Source organism: Neodiprion virginianus, chromosome 2, assembly GCF_021901495.1.
Source record: "Neodiprion virginianus isolate iyNeoVirg1 chromosome 2, iyNeoVirg1.1, whole genome shotgun sequence".
NCBI lineage: Eukaryota > Metazoa > Arthropoda > Insecta > Hymenoptera > Diprionidae > Neodiprion > Neodiprion virginianus.
Window position 1 is genome coordinate 15,433,996 of NC_060878.1, and position 16,982 is coordinate 15,450,977.

General features: G+C 35.0%; 3 protein-coding genes across 8 annotated transcripts; all 3 read right to left on the bottom strand.

Annotated features, from left to right (window-relative positions):
• Positions 1-218: 218 nt before the first annotated feature.
• LOC124298894 (TLC domain-containing protein 3A) lies at positions 219-9,688 on the bottom strand. Of its 5 annotated transcripts, none has more exons than XM_046751510.1 (8): positions 9,348-9,686; positions 8,040-8,051; positions 5,569-5,728; positions 5,212-5,474; positions 4,045-4,351; positions 3,857-3,958; positions 3,647-3,775; positions 219-2,971 (listed from the first exon to the last, which is right to left on the bottom strand). In XM_046751510.1, exons 4-8 carry the CDS (start codon positions 5,451-5,453, stop codon positions 2,765-2,767), a joined length of 987 nt encoding a protein of 328 aa, XP_046607466.1. In that variant the 5' UTR covers positions 5,454-5,474; positions 5,569-5,728; positions 8,040-8,051; positions 9,348-9,686; the 3' UTR covers positions 219-2,764. The 5 variants fall into 5 exon arrangements, with proteins under 5 accessions (XP_046607466.1, XP_046607465.1, XP_046607463.1 ...); XM_046751509.1 differs by having other exon boundaries at positions 7,898-8,051; XM_046751507.1 differs by having other exon boundaries at positions 7,837-8,051.
• Positions 9,689-10,277: 589 nt separating this feature from the next.
• On the bottom strand, positions 10,278-12,198 carry LOC124298896 (small nuclear ribonucleoprotein Sm D3). 2 transcript variants are annotated; one of them, XM_046751514.1, is made up of 3 exons: positions 11,634-12,198; positions 11,271-11,385; positions 10,278-11,055 (listed from the first exon to the last, which is right to left on the bottom strand). In XM_046751514.1, the coding sequence occupies exons 1-2, from the start codon at positions 11,947-11,949 to the stop codon at positions 11,273-11,275; spliced, it is 429 nt and encodes a 142-aa protein (XP_046607470.1). In that variant the 5' UTR covers positions 11,950-12,198; the 3' UTR covers positions 10,278-11,055; positions 11,271-11,272. The 2 variants fall into 2 exon arrangements, with proteins under 2 accessions (XP_046607470.1, XP_046607468.1); XM_046751512.1 differs by having other exon boundaries at positions 10,278-11,385; positions 11,634-12,191.
• Positions 12,199-14,738: 2,540 nt separating this feature from the next.
• Positions 14,739-16,753, bottom strand: LOC124298895 (actin-related protein 2/3 complex subunit 3). The gene is made up of 4 exons (XM_046751511.1): positions 16,594-16,753; positions 16,043-16,219; positions 15,757-15,952; positions 14,739-15,635 (listed from the first exon to the last, which is right to left on the bottom strand). The coding sequence occupies exons 1-4, from the start codon at positions 16,597-16,599 to the stop codon at positions 15,481-15,483; spliced, it is 534 nt and encodes a 177-aa protein (XP_046607467.1). The 5' UTR covers positions 16,600-16,753; the 3' UTR covers positions 14,739-15,480.
• Positions 16,754-16,982: the final 229 nt, after the last annotated feature.

Below are 16,982 nucleotides of genomic sequence, written 5' to 3' on the forward strand. Positions count from 1 at the left end.
CATATTGCGATCGAATCAGTTAAAAATTTTGTCAGATAAAGTATAAATATACTAATAGTAACTGTTGTCAAGTGATTGAAGTTAAGATTATTTTATTATAATCTTGTCTGAATTGAAATATCGAACGAAAAATTCCAGCACTCTGCTGTTGCATAGCCAAACGATTATTATAGAACTGTTATAATATTCTATCATGATTAATATTATTACAATTCAAATTTCAACACTTCATATACTATTTATTAGCTGTAACATGATTATTTCAAAACATTGTATTGATTTTTATTTCTATGCATATAGAACTATGTACGTATTCAAATGCTTGTTATGTACTTAAATTAGATATTTATTATATTATACTACACACAGTTTCATAATAATAATAATAATGGCATGACTAGACAACGACTAAATAAGTAAATATACGGATGTTTCGGATATCAAGATTAGATCCAGGTAAATATTTAATTTAAATAATATCAAATTGTTAGTACATTATATCTCTCTATATGGTTTATAATCTCAGTCGATCGATTTCCTTTACATATTACACATCTGATTTGAATTTGGTATTTCTCTATTTTGTAAATTGGCCAAGGATATTCCAAAATCATGGCTTCAGTCTAGGAAATTTTAATGTGCGCTATATGCATTAAATATAGGTTATAGCATTATGATTTGTGCTGTATCACCACGGCAGTCAGTATATTTTACATGTTGTAATGCGCGAAAAAGAGCCTTATCAGATCCTACTCCTTAAGTAGACTTCAAAGAGCTGAGAGAATCGTGGCGTTATTTAATTCAAGCTCTTGGAAGATATAATTATGCGTATTACATTGATTGCTGCCAAATCGTTGAATCCTGATCTCAGCTAACATTTTGACATATCTTTGTTACATCGGAACACTTATTAATAAAAATTTTGAAAAAAGAAATATCATTGTAACTAATTCATACAATCACTACTACATGTTTCATTTTCCCGATATTTCAGTATTAATTACAATTTGCAAATCACATGATTCAATTAGTTTATTTGAAGATTTCATCTGTATACATTATTTGTATACAATAATAATAAATATATACCAGAAGTATATTTGCTGCATGGCACCAGAAAGCTGAAGAAAATGTTCAAGCAATTCAAAAATATGAATGTTTACACACAGTGGACTGGGACTACACATTGTCGGTAATAAAGTTTGTGCTTTTATATGTAGAAATAAACATTAATCAACAAGTTTTAATAATATGTAATACGCTGGTTCGAATTTATCATACCCATGAAGCTCGGTAAACTCTTATGTAAAAGCTCTATCAGTCACTTTCTACCATTTTTCTTCTAAAAATATATTATACCAAATCCCTCATTTCCAAAAATGAGTTTCGCAAAAAAATATAGTATATAGTATAATATAAGTGGATATCATATTAACGTAGAAATGTCCGGCTTAGAGAAAAGTGAAATTCCGAATTGTAGGATTTGTAATGAAATATAAGACACATTTAGATTTGTATTGTGAGATCTAAGAATATACCAAATAAAATTACACAAAATCTCATCTTCGTGTGAATATGATATTAGCAGACAAAATTCATCGAAATTTTCAAAGATCTTTGAATGGAAATATTTTCCACGTTCCTCAGTATTACACCTAGACGATATTTAAGATTAAAAGACCGATTTGTCAACGTGATTCTTTGCATCAAAATGACATTGACTAAAACTTAGCTCAATTAAAAAGGGTTCAAATTTAATATTTTGTATGATCCAACAGCACAGTAAACTATCAAATATAGTAGAGTATTCATCGAAAGCGGTAAATGGCAACACACACATCAATTAAAAAAAAAAAAAATTAAGAGACCTGTGTTCTTCTGCTGCTAAATATTTCTAATGTAAACATAAAAAATTCAAAGACGATATTACATCGCTTATTAAATTCTTTAGCAATTCAGCATAGGAACAAAATTTTCAGTCTATTACGTTAGAAACAATTGGTGAAATATACAACTTTTACTCATCGATTGCCAGATCAAAATTTAAACACGAGTATAAATACATTATTTGAATAAATAATTCGATGAGTCGTAACATTTGAATGGTGCATTGCATCATCTTAGTATAGTTAGTGCAAAGAAGTAGGTATAAAATCAAGGATGAACAATAAGCCTTGAGAAACTTATTGACCATATCAATTAGCGATAGCTAAATACATTACTACTGAAAAATAAATAGTGTCGTGTGTATGAACCGTATTTTTTATGAATATACATTTTACACTTTGATGCAAGAATAACATACACATATACTCCAGACAGATGACAAAAATCTTCAATCTTTTTTTGATCTCTCGTTTACCTCAAAATTTCCTTCTTAAGTTCGTTAAAGACAGATATTTAACTACGTGTTATTTGACATATAAAGCTTATTAGGGGTGGGTGATTTCTTGTAAATGACTCGTAAATTCAAGTCGAATTCATTGTAAATCAAGTAATATGGTTAGTTACTGATTACGATAAAAGAATCATGTGTATATCACATTGAAAGATGTTGATAATAATGATGATAATGATAATAATAATAGTAATAATAGTAATAATAACAATAAAGCCTGGTTAATATTACAATAATTTACACGAAAATCGATAACATCGCCTAATACTTTCCGACTATATACGAATATCGTATTAATTGCCTAAAACATGATTTAGGTGACTTACTTACTCAACACGAGTGGAGGAACTTGATCTTACATTTAGATCAGCTGTGCAATTTACCGTTGAGTCGTTTTATACTCTTGTTATTACCACAGCTGCTGTTCAAACTAGTATTGCCATTCTGCTGTTTATTTGTTTTTAGACTGAAAACCTTTATGGCTCCCAATACCATTAAAACAAACCAATACATCTGCGGCAGCAATAATATCGCAATGCTGATCTTACAGCCACGAGGCAGAGCCATTATTGCCTGTAATAGAAAATGTGTAATTCAGTTTCTAATCAGTCAATTTTCTGACTATATTCACAGGTGAAAAAAAACTTCATATTTCTGGAAAAGTTTTAATTATTCTGATAATATCTGAGGCAATTCAATAAATTCTAGAGAGGTTCCAGGGAGAACTAATAATTTTTCGAAACTTCATTTTCTACTGAAAACCATAAAAACTCCCGAGTTTCTGACTTCTGACTTCGTCGCGTTCGAGATAAAAATCGAATTTCTTTCCAGGAACAACTCAGAATCTTCCTGACCTTCAATCGAAAAAACTGTGAGTTTTCGTCTTTCTGACTATTTCTAAGTCAAGTCAAATTAGAAATGAAACCAGACCAATTTTTAAATAAAACTTATATTTTTCAAAGATGTATTTCATATCACAAATCTGAAAAACACCAAGTTCCGGTATATCTGTGTATTTTCTAATCATACGTTGCGTTAGAGAAAACTGGGATGTATTTCTCAGAAAAATTAAGAGATTTTTATGAAACAATTGAAATAAATTTTTGGCATAGAATTTGAGATCTTTCGAAACATTCGTAAAAATTTTGAGAATTGAGAGACTGAGAAATTCACATTTTGGGTGAATTTGTAAAGATTTCTATAAATAATTTTGTAGAAGATTGAGATTAAGGTTCACATAAAACTCACCTCAAAGTAAGGCAAACCAACCAGTTCGCTGTACAAGTAGCAAAGATACGGAAACATCGCCACTCTACATATGAAGAAGGTCCCTATCATAATCAGTCCGTTGGTCACGTATAATTGAGTGGATTTCATCTGAAGTAATAAAATGATTATAGTACACAAACTTAGGCTTAAAGCTTTATAAAATTGTAAGGAAAAATACACATCACTGACCTTAAGTCTACTTAGTATTCCTCGCATGGAGACAAAGGGTGTACTGAGTTCCATGAGATAAACAAAGCCAAAGATGCAGTCACCTAGACCCCCGCGTAAGTACTGAAATTAAAAAAAGAGAATGCTGAATTTTGTCCCAACACGTTGTTGAATCGATCAGACTGAAATTAGGGCCACGACGAACTCACAACTATGATCAAAAATCCAAAGCTGCCGATGAACAGATGATGCATTACAATGACTGGTTGTTCCTTGAGATAAAGTCGAACATTTACTATGTGACCAGCATCAGATTTTTGGTCTTTTTTGTGCTCTGATATGCTGGCGTGCACTCGGTACATCGACCAAATATCGTAGAAGAAGTAGGAAGCTCCGAACCAAGCATATGCTTCACTCATGAAATGAGACGCGTGAAGGAATGATCTTGTGCAAGACCACATGCAGACTATAGAACCCGTTACACAACTCAGCGCAGCTTGAACGGCGGAGACGACTCTGCAAAGAGAAAAAAGGACACCGATGATTATGAAATTCAAACACACCTTTTCTTCGTAGAACGAATTTCTATAAACTTACTCAGAATCTGAATTTCTGACAGTATCACAAGTCTTTTAAACAATTTCTAAGACAAGTTCTAATTACTTTTAAGACTTTTGTCGAAAATTAGTTTCAGCAGGTTTATGAAAAACCTTGATATTTCTTGAACATTGATTAATATTAAAATTATGAATAACAGAATTAAAATATCGAATTGAAAACTATACTTTTCCTGAGTTTTCCATGCCAAACAATAGCCCCTGACATTTCTGGGTTTTCCAGATTTTTTAGAGAAGTGATCAGCTGGTATTTTCTAGAAATATTCTAATTTTTATTAAAACCAATTCTAATGTTCCATATCGTCAGAAAATACAAATAAACGCTAGGATTCAGATTCTTCAGATTTCTAAGACCAATGCAAAATTTCCCTAAAAATCGATCCAATTTTCAAGTCTAACTTGACTTAGTGAGAAACAGTCAGAAATAGTGAGCAGAACAAAAACTCCCAAGTTTTTCAGAATGTGAATATGAAAAGAAATTTGGAATGAATTTGAATTATTTTCAGAGCTCGGTAATGATAAGAAATAGTCAGAAATTTGCAAACTTGCGGGTTTTTTACATTTTCGGTAAAAAATAACGATCAGAGAGAATATGAGTTTTTTAGAGTACTCTGGACTTTCTTGAAATTGCTAAAACATTATCAGATTTATTCAATCATATTTCTGCTTAACTGTCTGAAATCATGGTATAATTCTGAGAAATTTCCATAAGAATTATTTTCACCAAGAATGGAATGGAGGAATTATTAATATACTAACTTGTTAGATATCTCTAACACATCGGGTGACGTCAGATGGTACTTCTTCCTGATGCGAGAACCAGTGCGGGTTCTCAGTGCCATGTGATTGAGGAAGTCGAACAGCGAGAGAAAAAATATGAATCCCAAAGCGGACAGACAGGCGCCGCGTCTGAAGCTGATCTTATCTCCAGGCTCTAAAACAGCGACGGAGCCGACAGCGACTCCCAACGAACCGACAGTTGAAGCAAGTAGGAGTGACATGTCCCCGAATTTATTGTGAATCTGAATTAGAAGAAATCGAGAGGTTAGTAAAATTTTCTTCTTTAAAATCATCGAAAGTGTATAGAAAGTAAAGGAACATGATATAGCATATTACATGTGATTGCGCAGTGAAAGCGCAATGCTGATCAATCTTTGTCTCGCTTTCTTATTTAAGTTGCCCAGTTTTAATTATTGTCTGTAGTAAATTCCGTGATTGATAACGATCCCAGGTTTTCCAAACAAAATTTGCCGTTCGTCTGGATAAATTTTTTTGACTAGTAGAGAAATGAAAATCCAAACAATGAATTAATAAATATAAGTTTTCAAAATAATGAGTATTTTTTACGAATTGCGACTCTAGTTGCAAGAGAAATACCAAAGTTTAAATCGAATTCTTTTGTTGCAAAGTTTTTACTTTTGTCATTTTATACAAAGCTAAAGTTATTAAAGTTAGTATAGCGAAACACTGATATATTCCAAATTACAAAGTTAATATTCAACACTCTACGATAATAATGGAAATAAGTAATATAAAACAAAATTCTTATTTAATGTAGTATGGCGAACAAAAATCAGTGGTGAAATGACGAGACAAACAATTGCAGTACAAGCGAGACCGAATAAAGCTTGAAAATCTTCCACCTTAAAATACTCTCAAACTTTTACACATATTATGCTCATTAATCTTCAATGAAACGGAAAACCCACCCAAGATATGCAACATTACAAAGAACATAAAACACAAGCGTACAACATTTCCTTGCACCGTTAGAGGAAGACGCGTAATATTCTTCTGTTGCGTATTTTTGTTTCCAGTATTAGACTCACTGCTTGTTCACTACCTGTTTTATATTGCATGAAAATTTTATACAGAGCTTATCACTTTGACAAGAATAGATGAAATATCCCGAGGAACAGAGATGGTTTTTTTTGCTATTCTGTGTTTATATTGAAAATATTTGCGTAACATAGTATAGATGTAGATGATGTAGGCACATGACAGAGTAAACTTTATTGGAAGTTGTTATCTCTGTAATAATAAAACAGCAGTAACATGAGAGCAGTTGAAATAACGTCGCTAATATCACTAAACTTGTCACGTAACTCGTTGTCATTGCACCTTTTGTTATTATTTTTCATTGACTCAGAATATATAGTATCAGCAATGGCGATGATACATAAAGTCACAGCTCGTGAAGCAAAACGGATGTTAGAAGTGGTTGAATATCACACAAATTGGTATGACTGACATTGAAGTCGTCACGTAATTAGTGTCTAAATTGATTGCGAGGCTCTAGTCAATTGTATCTGGTTTTAGAATGTCACAAAGATTCCATTTTAGTTATAATACACGAAGTTAAACTACCTTGGATTATTGATTGTTCGAATGAAATACTTTGATTGATTGATTGTAGTATCACCGAGTTAATAAAAGGTACTGTAGTGTACCTCTGGAGTTGTTAATCTTGTCAAGCCAAGGTGAAAGATTACACTGCAGATACCATTGTTTTCTAAACTAAGCAACTGATACCATTGTTATTGTTGCACGATTGAGGACAAACAGACCCCACCACTGGAATCCAAAATCAACAAAGGAGAAAAAAAATTGTTTGAAAAATTCCCAACAATGGTATTTATGTAATTATAGAAATGAATCGTAGCATATTCGGATAACATAAGCTAAAATATCAAAAATGTGAGAAAACCTTTTATACTTACAATGGCAAAATGATTAGGGACTAATCAAACATACCTCTACCAATTATCCGAAAACACTCAAGAAATCTCATATTATAGTATAGTTGTAATGCACAAATTTCTTTGATAACAGCAGTCTTATACTTTATCGATGAAAAATTAATTTTTACCAACAGCAAAGACATGTAGTTTTAAAAAAATTTTTCAGGTAATCTCTGGAGATCTCTACAGTAAAAACAAAAACATTAGAATCGGATAAAACAAGCCAGGGTTTGATATTTTTTAAGATCCTAATTACGAAATCTTTTCTGAAATTGTTTAAATCTTAGCTGTGTTATTTGAATTTGCTCAGATTAATTTCTGTCATGCAGTGGGGAAGGTTTTTTCATTGGAGTTCACTATCATTGGTGCGGATAACATGGCTTAAAATTCATCAGTTTATTTTTTCTTCTCAATCATTGGTCGTTAAGGAAGTAATAACAATATTTCTAATTAATGAAACTTAGTTTCTGTTGTCCTGATTTACGAAAGATGTAAAATATAATTGGCTGATATATTGATCTCTTTCCAGCCAAATGTTTCAAATTTTTACATTTCATACAACCGACTAGGCAATTTGCCAAAAACTTGGAGCCTGAAGATCGAAGAATTGTTAGAAATACATTGGCAAAGATGAATAAATTACCTCAGTCATAGCAGACATACATATGAATGGAAACAAGTATGCTTAAATTCACACGCTGTACCTCATCTTATCATTTTACTTATTGTCCGTTGGCTGTTTAACCAATTTATAAAACCACTTATCATTCAAACATGCTCTTAATAGGCCTTTAAGTCGCTCATGGTAGTGTTAAAACCTAGCAGGAACTTCTTTTGGTTACCGACCTTCACAGAGCGCTAAAAATGAAAAATATTTTAATATTCTTAAACGATCGTAAACTTTCAGAGAACACACAATCATGTGTTTATACAAACGTTGACACGAATCGCATTTTTCGTTATTTATAGGGAAAATAAGAATAGGGTCAGTCATCGAGTAATCATTTCATTTAGAGGAACTTCATTTTATAGGACTAAAAAACAAATTTGGGACAGCAAGAACGAAAGGTTAAAATTCTTAAAACTCGTTTTAGTTTACCATTAATTAGGTATCGGTGACCGTTACATAGAATATTCAAGTTCTTTTGATTCTTATTGTCACGTGATTATTCTTATCTAGTGCAAGATGTAGAATCATCACTAGATTAAAGTTAGTAACGTTAACACCGTGAAACATTGGATGAAAGTCACTATTTCGCTATTTCAAAACAACTTTGAAGCAGTTGAGTTTGCAAGTTGATCGAACCTCACTTTATTGCAATTTTTACAATTTCAGAAAATCCCAAATTTACGAAACATAGGTTTTTCCTGAAATTGCGTAGCTGTATTGACCCTACTAATGTCAAGCTCGTAAATTGTTAAATTAGAATTCATGCCACTACAAAGAGAAAGAAATAAAAGCCACAAGAAATATGAAGCCATCACAGTTAAGCACTTTTTTTATACTCTGTGCGTATGAGTATTATTTTCAACCTGGTAAGTGAAGCAGGAAAGAACCATCTGATTGTTCAATACGTTAATCATTGTCTTTTGAAAAGATGAACAATGAATATAAAATGCATCGGGATGTCTCGATAAAAGGAATAAACGCAAGTTAGAGCAAAGTGGAAGAAAAAATTTTTTTTTTTGGGTAGACGGAAGGGGAGTTAAAAAAATACATGAATAATTACGAGGCTCAGCCAACAATAAGCCGGGCAATAATCGGGGTGAACGACTTTTGGAAAGAGAGGCTTCCCTCATAGGTTGTTTAAAAACGTAATGTGAATCGCTTTCTTTTCTTCTCTGTGCAATTCTAATACAAAATCAACAATTTCAAATGCGATTTACACAATCATTAGTGCTGAGTTAATCGAACCGAATAAATCAATAATATTTTTCGTGGAGGGTAATAAGTAGTCTCAATGCCCGGCTGACAACCGGTAAGAAATTATTTCACATCATATTCTATGAATTGCGGTTCGTTCCGTATTTGAATAACATGGAACGATCAGAATAATCCTGACTCAGACTTGAGTAGCGAATTTTGATACGATATTCTTGCGCAGATCAAAGAGCAGTGATAAAATGAAGTGAAATATATTCGACAACGCTTACCTCTTTGTTTTTGCCGGAATTATTTATGTGCACCATTTTACCACGTCGTACGTTTTTTTTTTTTCTTATTCTTCACCGCTCGACTGCCGTCGTTCCCGTTTAGAGTTTTCAACCAGATAAATCGCTATTCTCACAATCTCTGTCGCTCTCTCTCTCTCTCTCTCTCTCTGGACAATTTTCACCTATTCATTTGATATTTTCTTACATATCTAAGCGTATGAAATCTATCGCGTCTTCTACTGACAACATTTCGTTCGATAAATAGCTAACAGCTCGCTAGTTTCGCTAGCACTCTGATGTTTCATGAGCTGCGAAATTCACTCTACTGTCCCACAAATCCAAAGTGGAAGGGGAAGTCGTTCAGCTCGAAAGAGGGTTTCAGCGCTCTCTGTGCAACTTTGTTAGAACTTGAAACTTTGATTTGCCGATTTTACCAACCACCCTAGGACGGAAAATTTTACCGTTTTGCAAGTCGGTTTGAATCGCAAGTTATGAAAAGAGTAAACAACAGTTACGAAATCCCTGGCAATGTTATTTGCGCCAATGATAGTGAATACCAACGAAACAATATATTTACTGGGCCATTGGAACGGAAGCTGAACTTTATCAAACTGGAACCGCCAAAAAAATAGGCCGATTATTTGTTGCATTTGTATAATCCATATAAATTTCAAATGAAAACATATAATAGCAATGTAACAAATGATCTGCGATAGTCATACTTGACAAATACCTAGACTTTTCAGGATATTTTTCGCAACAGAATACGTGAGCTTTTTTCTAAAATCAATTTGTTTTATGTAACGTTCACATGAGTCGGTGATTTTCAAGAAACATAAATCCCCAGGTACAACCTGGCACTTAATTCGAATAAGTACAATTTTGAGAGCATCTACTTGCATGTTATTCCTGTATATAATAAGATTTTTCAAATCGGCAGCGCTGCCAGATTTCTGCAAGACACTACGATTCACAAGTTGAAACAGAAAGATACATACATGTCCATAACCTTGCACTCAATTTTAGCCTCTAATTATCGTTTGATTCCAGTGTATCAGTTTTTCTAAATCTATCGTCCTTCGTGGATTTTTTGTTTTGGAGGTTCCCGCTTGAATTAAAAATATCATGAGCATTCAATTTCTTAATGAAGTGTCTAATTAGTACGTAATTAGGAACTTTAGATTCATACAACTTATAATAAACATTCGAAAATTCTTACACTATAATAGTTATAATGCACAAATGTAATTGTTGAATATCTGCTGCACTTTTCTGACAAAAATCTATTTATATGCACTCTAGATGTAAATTGTTTTTGAAACTACTTCAGACGAATTTTTTCTATCTCTGTAGGGAATGAAATATCAATTCACAATAATCAAACCTTTCTTGATATCATAGCTTGTGTTATTCAGACCTCCCAGATGCATTTTTATAACGTAGTAGATATTCTCTTTTGTGTTGACAATCGTTGTCGCAAATAACATAGTTAAAGATTCTTTCAACAATCTTTCCTCTTATCTTAATATTTCATTCAGATCTTAAGATAATTAATGTAGAAGAAAATTCATAATAATGCTCGCATTTGCCCATGTACCTCTGGTTGAGACTTACAATTAGACGGGATGTTACAATGGAATATGAATGAAAACCACAATACAGCAAGACAGTTGTATTCTCCACCAGGTCTGTTTTCTTGTTCAAAGTCCTAAGGGAGTAAACACAATGACATTAAATTTTTGAATACTTATTAATTTACATTGTTATTATCATAAGTGATCACTGCCTACACATATTGTCACAGGCATGTTTGGTTTCAATTTACGTTTACATGGAATTATTTTTTACATCCCTTATAAAAGTATGAACTAAATAAACTTTAGTGCACTAGATATAATGATAAACAAAAATGATCCTTATAACATTTATCCTCTTCCTCTTCCAGGTTGTGAACCTCCTGGTTGGTTTTGCTGATTCAACCAAGGGGCCGAACCCGTGCCTCTGCCTCTCTGGTTTTGACCTCGTCCCCTGCCCCGTGCTAAAAATAGATATATTCAGTGATAATTTGCGTTGGAAAAAGAATATCGATGCATAAAAGTGTAAAACTTGTTAGAAAAATGAGTCTTTGAAACATTGCCAGTCAAACAGAAATATGAATTCGAATCGGATTGCATTCCACATTGCTGAAATAAATTTTTCAGTAGGCCAAAACATGTTTACGGACTTCGATTTTGATGAAAAACTGAAAGATTCCAGATCTATTTGTATTTGTGTGAAAAAACAAACCTTGTGCCCGTAGTATTGCAGACTTTCCTCTGCCCGCAGTGCCGGCGCCTTTGCCACCGGGTCTTTTGAACATCGGGGCATTTTTCAACATATCCGGTAATATAAGGAACCTTATTTTTGAGCCCCTAATGTAAACGTTCTCTAGCTGGCCTACGCGTCCATCGCGATAAGTGACGGTCAGGTTTTGCATTTGACAGTTCATGTTGTCTTCGGCTTCTATTAACTTTCCGCGGTAAACCTCGCCGGTGTTAGTTTCACAGGTTATAGTGTGACCTTCGGCTTCGTGAAGTACTTTAATTGGCACCCCGATCGACATTTTGACACTTATGTTCCGATAATCGACACTAAAATCTCACTAGCTCACGAAAAAACTGGCGATTGAAACGGATTTATACCCGTGTGAAGTCTGTATCGTTGCATCAACGTTTGTCAACGGACGCCAGCCACTTTCGTTTCGTTTACGAAAATGGCCGGATAGTTACGTAGTTCGAATTTTGGCCACTTGGCTTATTGTCGGCATCATGGGTCGGCATCACGGCTTACATTAGAGCATATAATATACTATACATGCTCCAATACCCGTATTCAGCCCCCTGACGCTCACCACTGTTCGTATACTAAAAAATTGTACGCGTTTTGTCCCCGTTTTTTAATTCCTCTACGTGGCGCTAGTAAACTCTTGACACGCTCGCTGACCGCGTGCAAGCATTTCAGACAACTACTAGCGCCACTAGTGGTGGAGATTGGCGGCAAAATCGAGGGACATTTTGCGAACCACTTTTAGCAGCGTGTGTCAGAGGGCTGCCCGTATTCATAGTCTCTCCTTATCTCAAGAATAAAGGACGCCTTGATGAAGGCTTCCTCGAATCTCAGAAGCGTCCTCGTTTCATAGTCACAACTTGGCTCTCCCTTCCAGAAGGAAGACGTATTTAGGGATATGTGATTGCTTATGGTGGTGAAACTGCTGATCGAAGCGCCACTCGGCTATATTTAAATCTAACTTAAACCGCTTGACTCTCATTGTCAAGTTGCATCGCATGGAGACTAGAGTAAAGGAGTCCGAACGCTTATGGCGGAATCGTCGAAAAGTGGTTCGTGAAAGTGATGAAAGATCTTGTAGTTCGGGTTGTATCCGCAAGCGATACCAGCACCTGGTTACGAATAGGATACATACGTGAGGATCGACGATTCAAAATCACCGCGCTGACGGAGCTCACAGTGGTAGCGCTGCCAGGCGGTTACAATCAGCGGATCGTTCATCACTTTCACCGACCATTTGGCTAGCACTGCGTTCGGACTCCTTACCTCTAGTCTCCATGTTGCGTCGGTTTATGAGAGTGTATAACCTCAAAGAGATTAACCTGTAGACTGGCTGTGATCCTGCGTCACACGGGTCATAAGTGCATGGACACCAAGCGCAAACGCAAACGTTGGCTACGTGAAACGAAACAGCTAATCGCAGTGCCGAAGGTTTCCTCAAGGAAGCTCGAGACCTGCCTTGAAAGAAGGAGGCCAATAAGGCTCCTTGTTCTGTCGAGGAAGGTCTATGAAACGTGAAATGAGGAACAAAGAATCCACGGAGTAGTAGGAAGAAGACAACACTCGAGCAGCACTTGGCTCAAAAACTGGCCCAGTGTTTGGGGCGACGTAAGAAGAATTGTCAAGGTGCGATTTAAGCGCCTCTTGCGGTGTGAGCCAGTATAGCGCACTCACCCCCTTCGCCATATGATCTTACGATTCGCCGTTTGCAAACCTTTTCCTCGGATTTAATGTCGGTTGAGATTAGAAAAGCAATCACTCGGTTTTTACTGGTTTTTAGTCACTTCAGATGCGTATTTTACTAATTTACGGAGTGTTTTTATAAAACGGAGGCTTATAAGTTACGATTGCCGCCCTTTTTTTGACATTTTATAGCGGAAATTTCACTTTTTTCCGTAAGAAGCGCTCAAATCGCATTTATACAATTCCTCTTACGTTACCTCAAAACTGGAGACAAGTTTTATCGCAGAGTGTTGTCTCCTTCCTACTACTCCGTGAAGGAATCCTTGTTCCTCAAGGAAGGACTATGAATACGGGAATAAAAGTAATACCACTCAAGTGGCATCGGAACCGTTGTATATGGAGGATTACAAAGAAATGAAATGTTTCGTTGATCAAACGGACCTCGTTTCTTTCGCTGGTAGATGGCGCTGCAGTCGCACAAGGTCAACACTTCCAGACTTTGGAGCATATAGGATTAGGCATGAATATATATGAGTAGGTTTTATGTGTACGTAGCTGCATTTTTTCGAAAACCCTATGATAGCTTGATCTCTGGCAAAGAATTCGTTCTTGTCCATCTCTGTCTAACCCTCCGTGTCATCTAAGTTCCCAAAAGTTGTTAGTCCAATCAATTGCAATCAACTTTGCCACCATCTTGTGCCAACTCTTGAGCAAGTTCATCAGCATCCGATTGGGCAAGCTCAGCCATTTTGTGACGAAAACAGCACCAAGAGTGGTTTGGACACACATCTATTTTGGCCGTGTTCGAAAATTGACTGACAGTACTGTCAGCAATCTTTTATCTCTTTTGCGCTACCAAGTTCGTGAATAGCTCTGACTCTGTCCTAGGGAATTTTGAGTACTGTCAGTCAATTTACGAACACGGCCTTTGTACATACATCCCCGTTGACATCACTCGATGTCAGCGATTTCAGCGGCTATAAACCAGCTTTAAAATCAGGGCTTCTTCTACCGCGTAGATATTTAGGTATGTAAATACCAATTTCAGACTTACATACCCTGTATACAAAGACCTCGCTTAAGGCTCAGTTTCACAGAGCACGGTGCGGCAACACAGATCCAGCAACCAATAAGATTGCAGCTTTTTGGAAGCGCGAATTCCGCTGCGCCAAGAACGAATGCATGCCGCGTCGCGGCTTGTGAGACTGAGCCCTTAGGCGTTAGTGATTTAAATTAATTCTTGGAGCACGTCGCACGTTAACTGAAGATGATGTATTGCGTACACTTATGCTCTAATCGTGAAATGCATGTTAGCCGAAAATAATTTCGGAGAAATTTCGGGAAATGAAGCTATGGCTGAATTTTTTAAATCCGATTTTTATATCCGCAATATAAAATAAAGTTTTTATTGAAAATTATATTACGTGGGATGAATATGCGTAGGTATATTTATACGTTTCACAAATTGTTTTACCTTTGCCGTTGGTTCATCACATGCGTGCGTACCATTTGTTTGCCTGATTTGTAATTATCTACATACCTATAACATTTTTCCAACAAAATCCTATCTAATTTACAACAAGGGACATTTACACTTTAAAATCCACTAGAATTCTCGGCTAGATATTTTTTTTATCTGTAATAAATTAAACAATACAATTGAAGTGTGTTTTGCCCGATTTGTGATTACCTACATACAATATTTTTCCAACGAAATCCTATCTAATTTTTAACAGGGAACATTTAGCAATTTAAAATTGACCACAACTATCAGCCGGATATTTTTTTCTTTCCTTATTTAATTAAACATATTGTGTTTGCAGGATTTGTAATTACCTACACACAATATTTTTCCAATGAAATCCTATCTAATTCGTAACAGGGAACATTTAGTAGTTTAAAATTGATTACAACTATCAGCCGGATATTTTTTTTTCTTAATAAATTAAACATATTGAACTCAACATTGCAGAAAAATTCTAAAAATTATTGATTGATGTTAATAGAAGTGTGAAAAACAATTAATAATTAACATGTAGCTCACTCTTCAGAAAAAGACAAGAGCCATAAAATGAACCTATCTTACAGCGATTGGATTGAATTGTAAGAGAAGATAATTTACAATTTATTGGCCAGGTCCGGATAATGACTTGTCCATAAACTTCTTCTTGGCGAAACACAGCCACCATTTGCTGGGCTTTCCATCTTCTCCATAAACCTTTTCTACGACTCTAATGCCAGTTTCCTGGCGCAACTGTTGTAAATATTGCCTCATTAAATCTGAAAAAAACCATTACAAAATTTAGAATATAATTCATATTTGTGTTACACTTGAAGTAATGGTAGCAATTTGTGAAAGAATTAGGAAAATGTGTTTGATTTTGTTATTTAATGGTCTTACCAGCATCAGACGCAGTATTTGGCTTAGCATAAACAGAGTTTAATGGGAAACCGGCTTCTCCTGGAATATCAAATTTGGAAATAGCCAAGGTGTACATCTCATTGGTTGCCTGATTTTTGTTTGCACATTTCTGTAATTTCTTCAAGCATTCAGTGATGTACAAAGTGATGTAAATTAAGACTCGGTCAGCTTCGCTCTGTAGAATATTTAAGGGCGAAGAAGTGGTAGTAATATAAGTGTACAGTACATACATTATTTAATGTAACTATACAAATTAAAAAATTACCTTAATTTCGTAGGTTCGAAAGAAAACATTTGCTTTAAAGAAATACAAAGCTTCGTCTATTATGTCTAATTCTTTGTTACTGAATGACGGTGCTGGTCCTCGAAACTGGGTTTTGAACGGTAGCAATGCCATGTTGCCAACCGTTTGGTTATTTTCTAAAAAACTTGAATGATATGCCTGAAATTTTATGCAAAATTGGTATGATAATGTGAAAGTGAGAAAGTCTATCAATAGTAGAAAAGCAAAACACGTCAGAATTTATTGACACGGTAATAGCATGTTGACAGTTAAATTAGGTTAGGTAAAATTATAGTCCGTGATTTACTTTAAGAGTAAATCTGAAGTGATCTTTGACTATCAACATCTCGTTAGTAGGTCGATTGGATCAAGGTCAACGACACTGTTAAATTGTGACCCCGCGTTATGATTCATGATATCAAAGGGATACACCCATTTGACAGCTCCTGAATGCGGAAAACCAAATCGACAATTTCAAGACAAAAATAAGTCTTGTATTACTAATTTGAGTAAATTGAAAAGGATAGACTCACAGGCATGTTTGACAGATACTTTTTCGTAGATTGATTATCTTCTTAAACATGAAATTAAACGCCGCAAGGGTGGAGAAATTATTACAGGCAAACTATAATCTGGTGGGGTCTGGCCAGATATCGCTATATCATGTATGTCAGTAGTGGAGTTATACTGTCGCAATACGTATGAAACCGTAAAAGTCACACATGCGCAGAATGCCTCTACCAATCTTGCTGAAAGTCACGTGACTATCACACATGTGCATTAGGGTGTTCGTTGAAAGAAATATGCTTAGCTGCCCGCAGCACTCCGCTGGTGGCCGCGAGTCCAATCTTTGGAAAAAGTTGAAACTCCAATTCAAATTTGATTGCAATGACCGGAAAATAATTGACGTTCTACAATTATC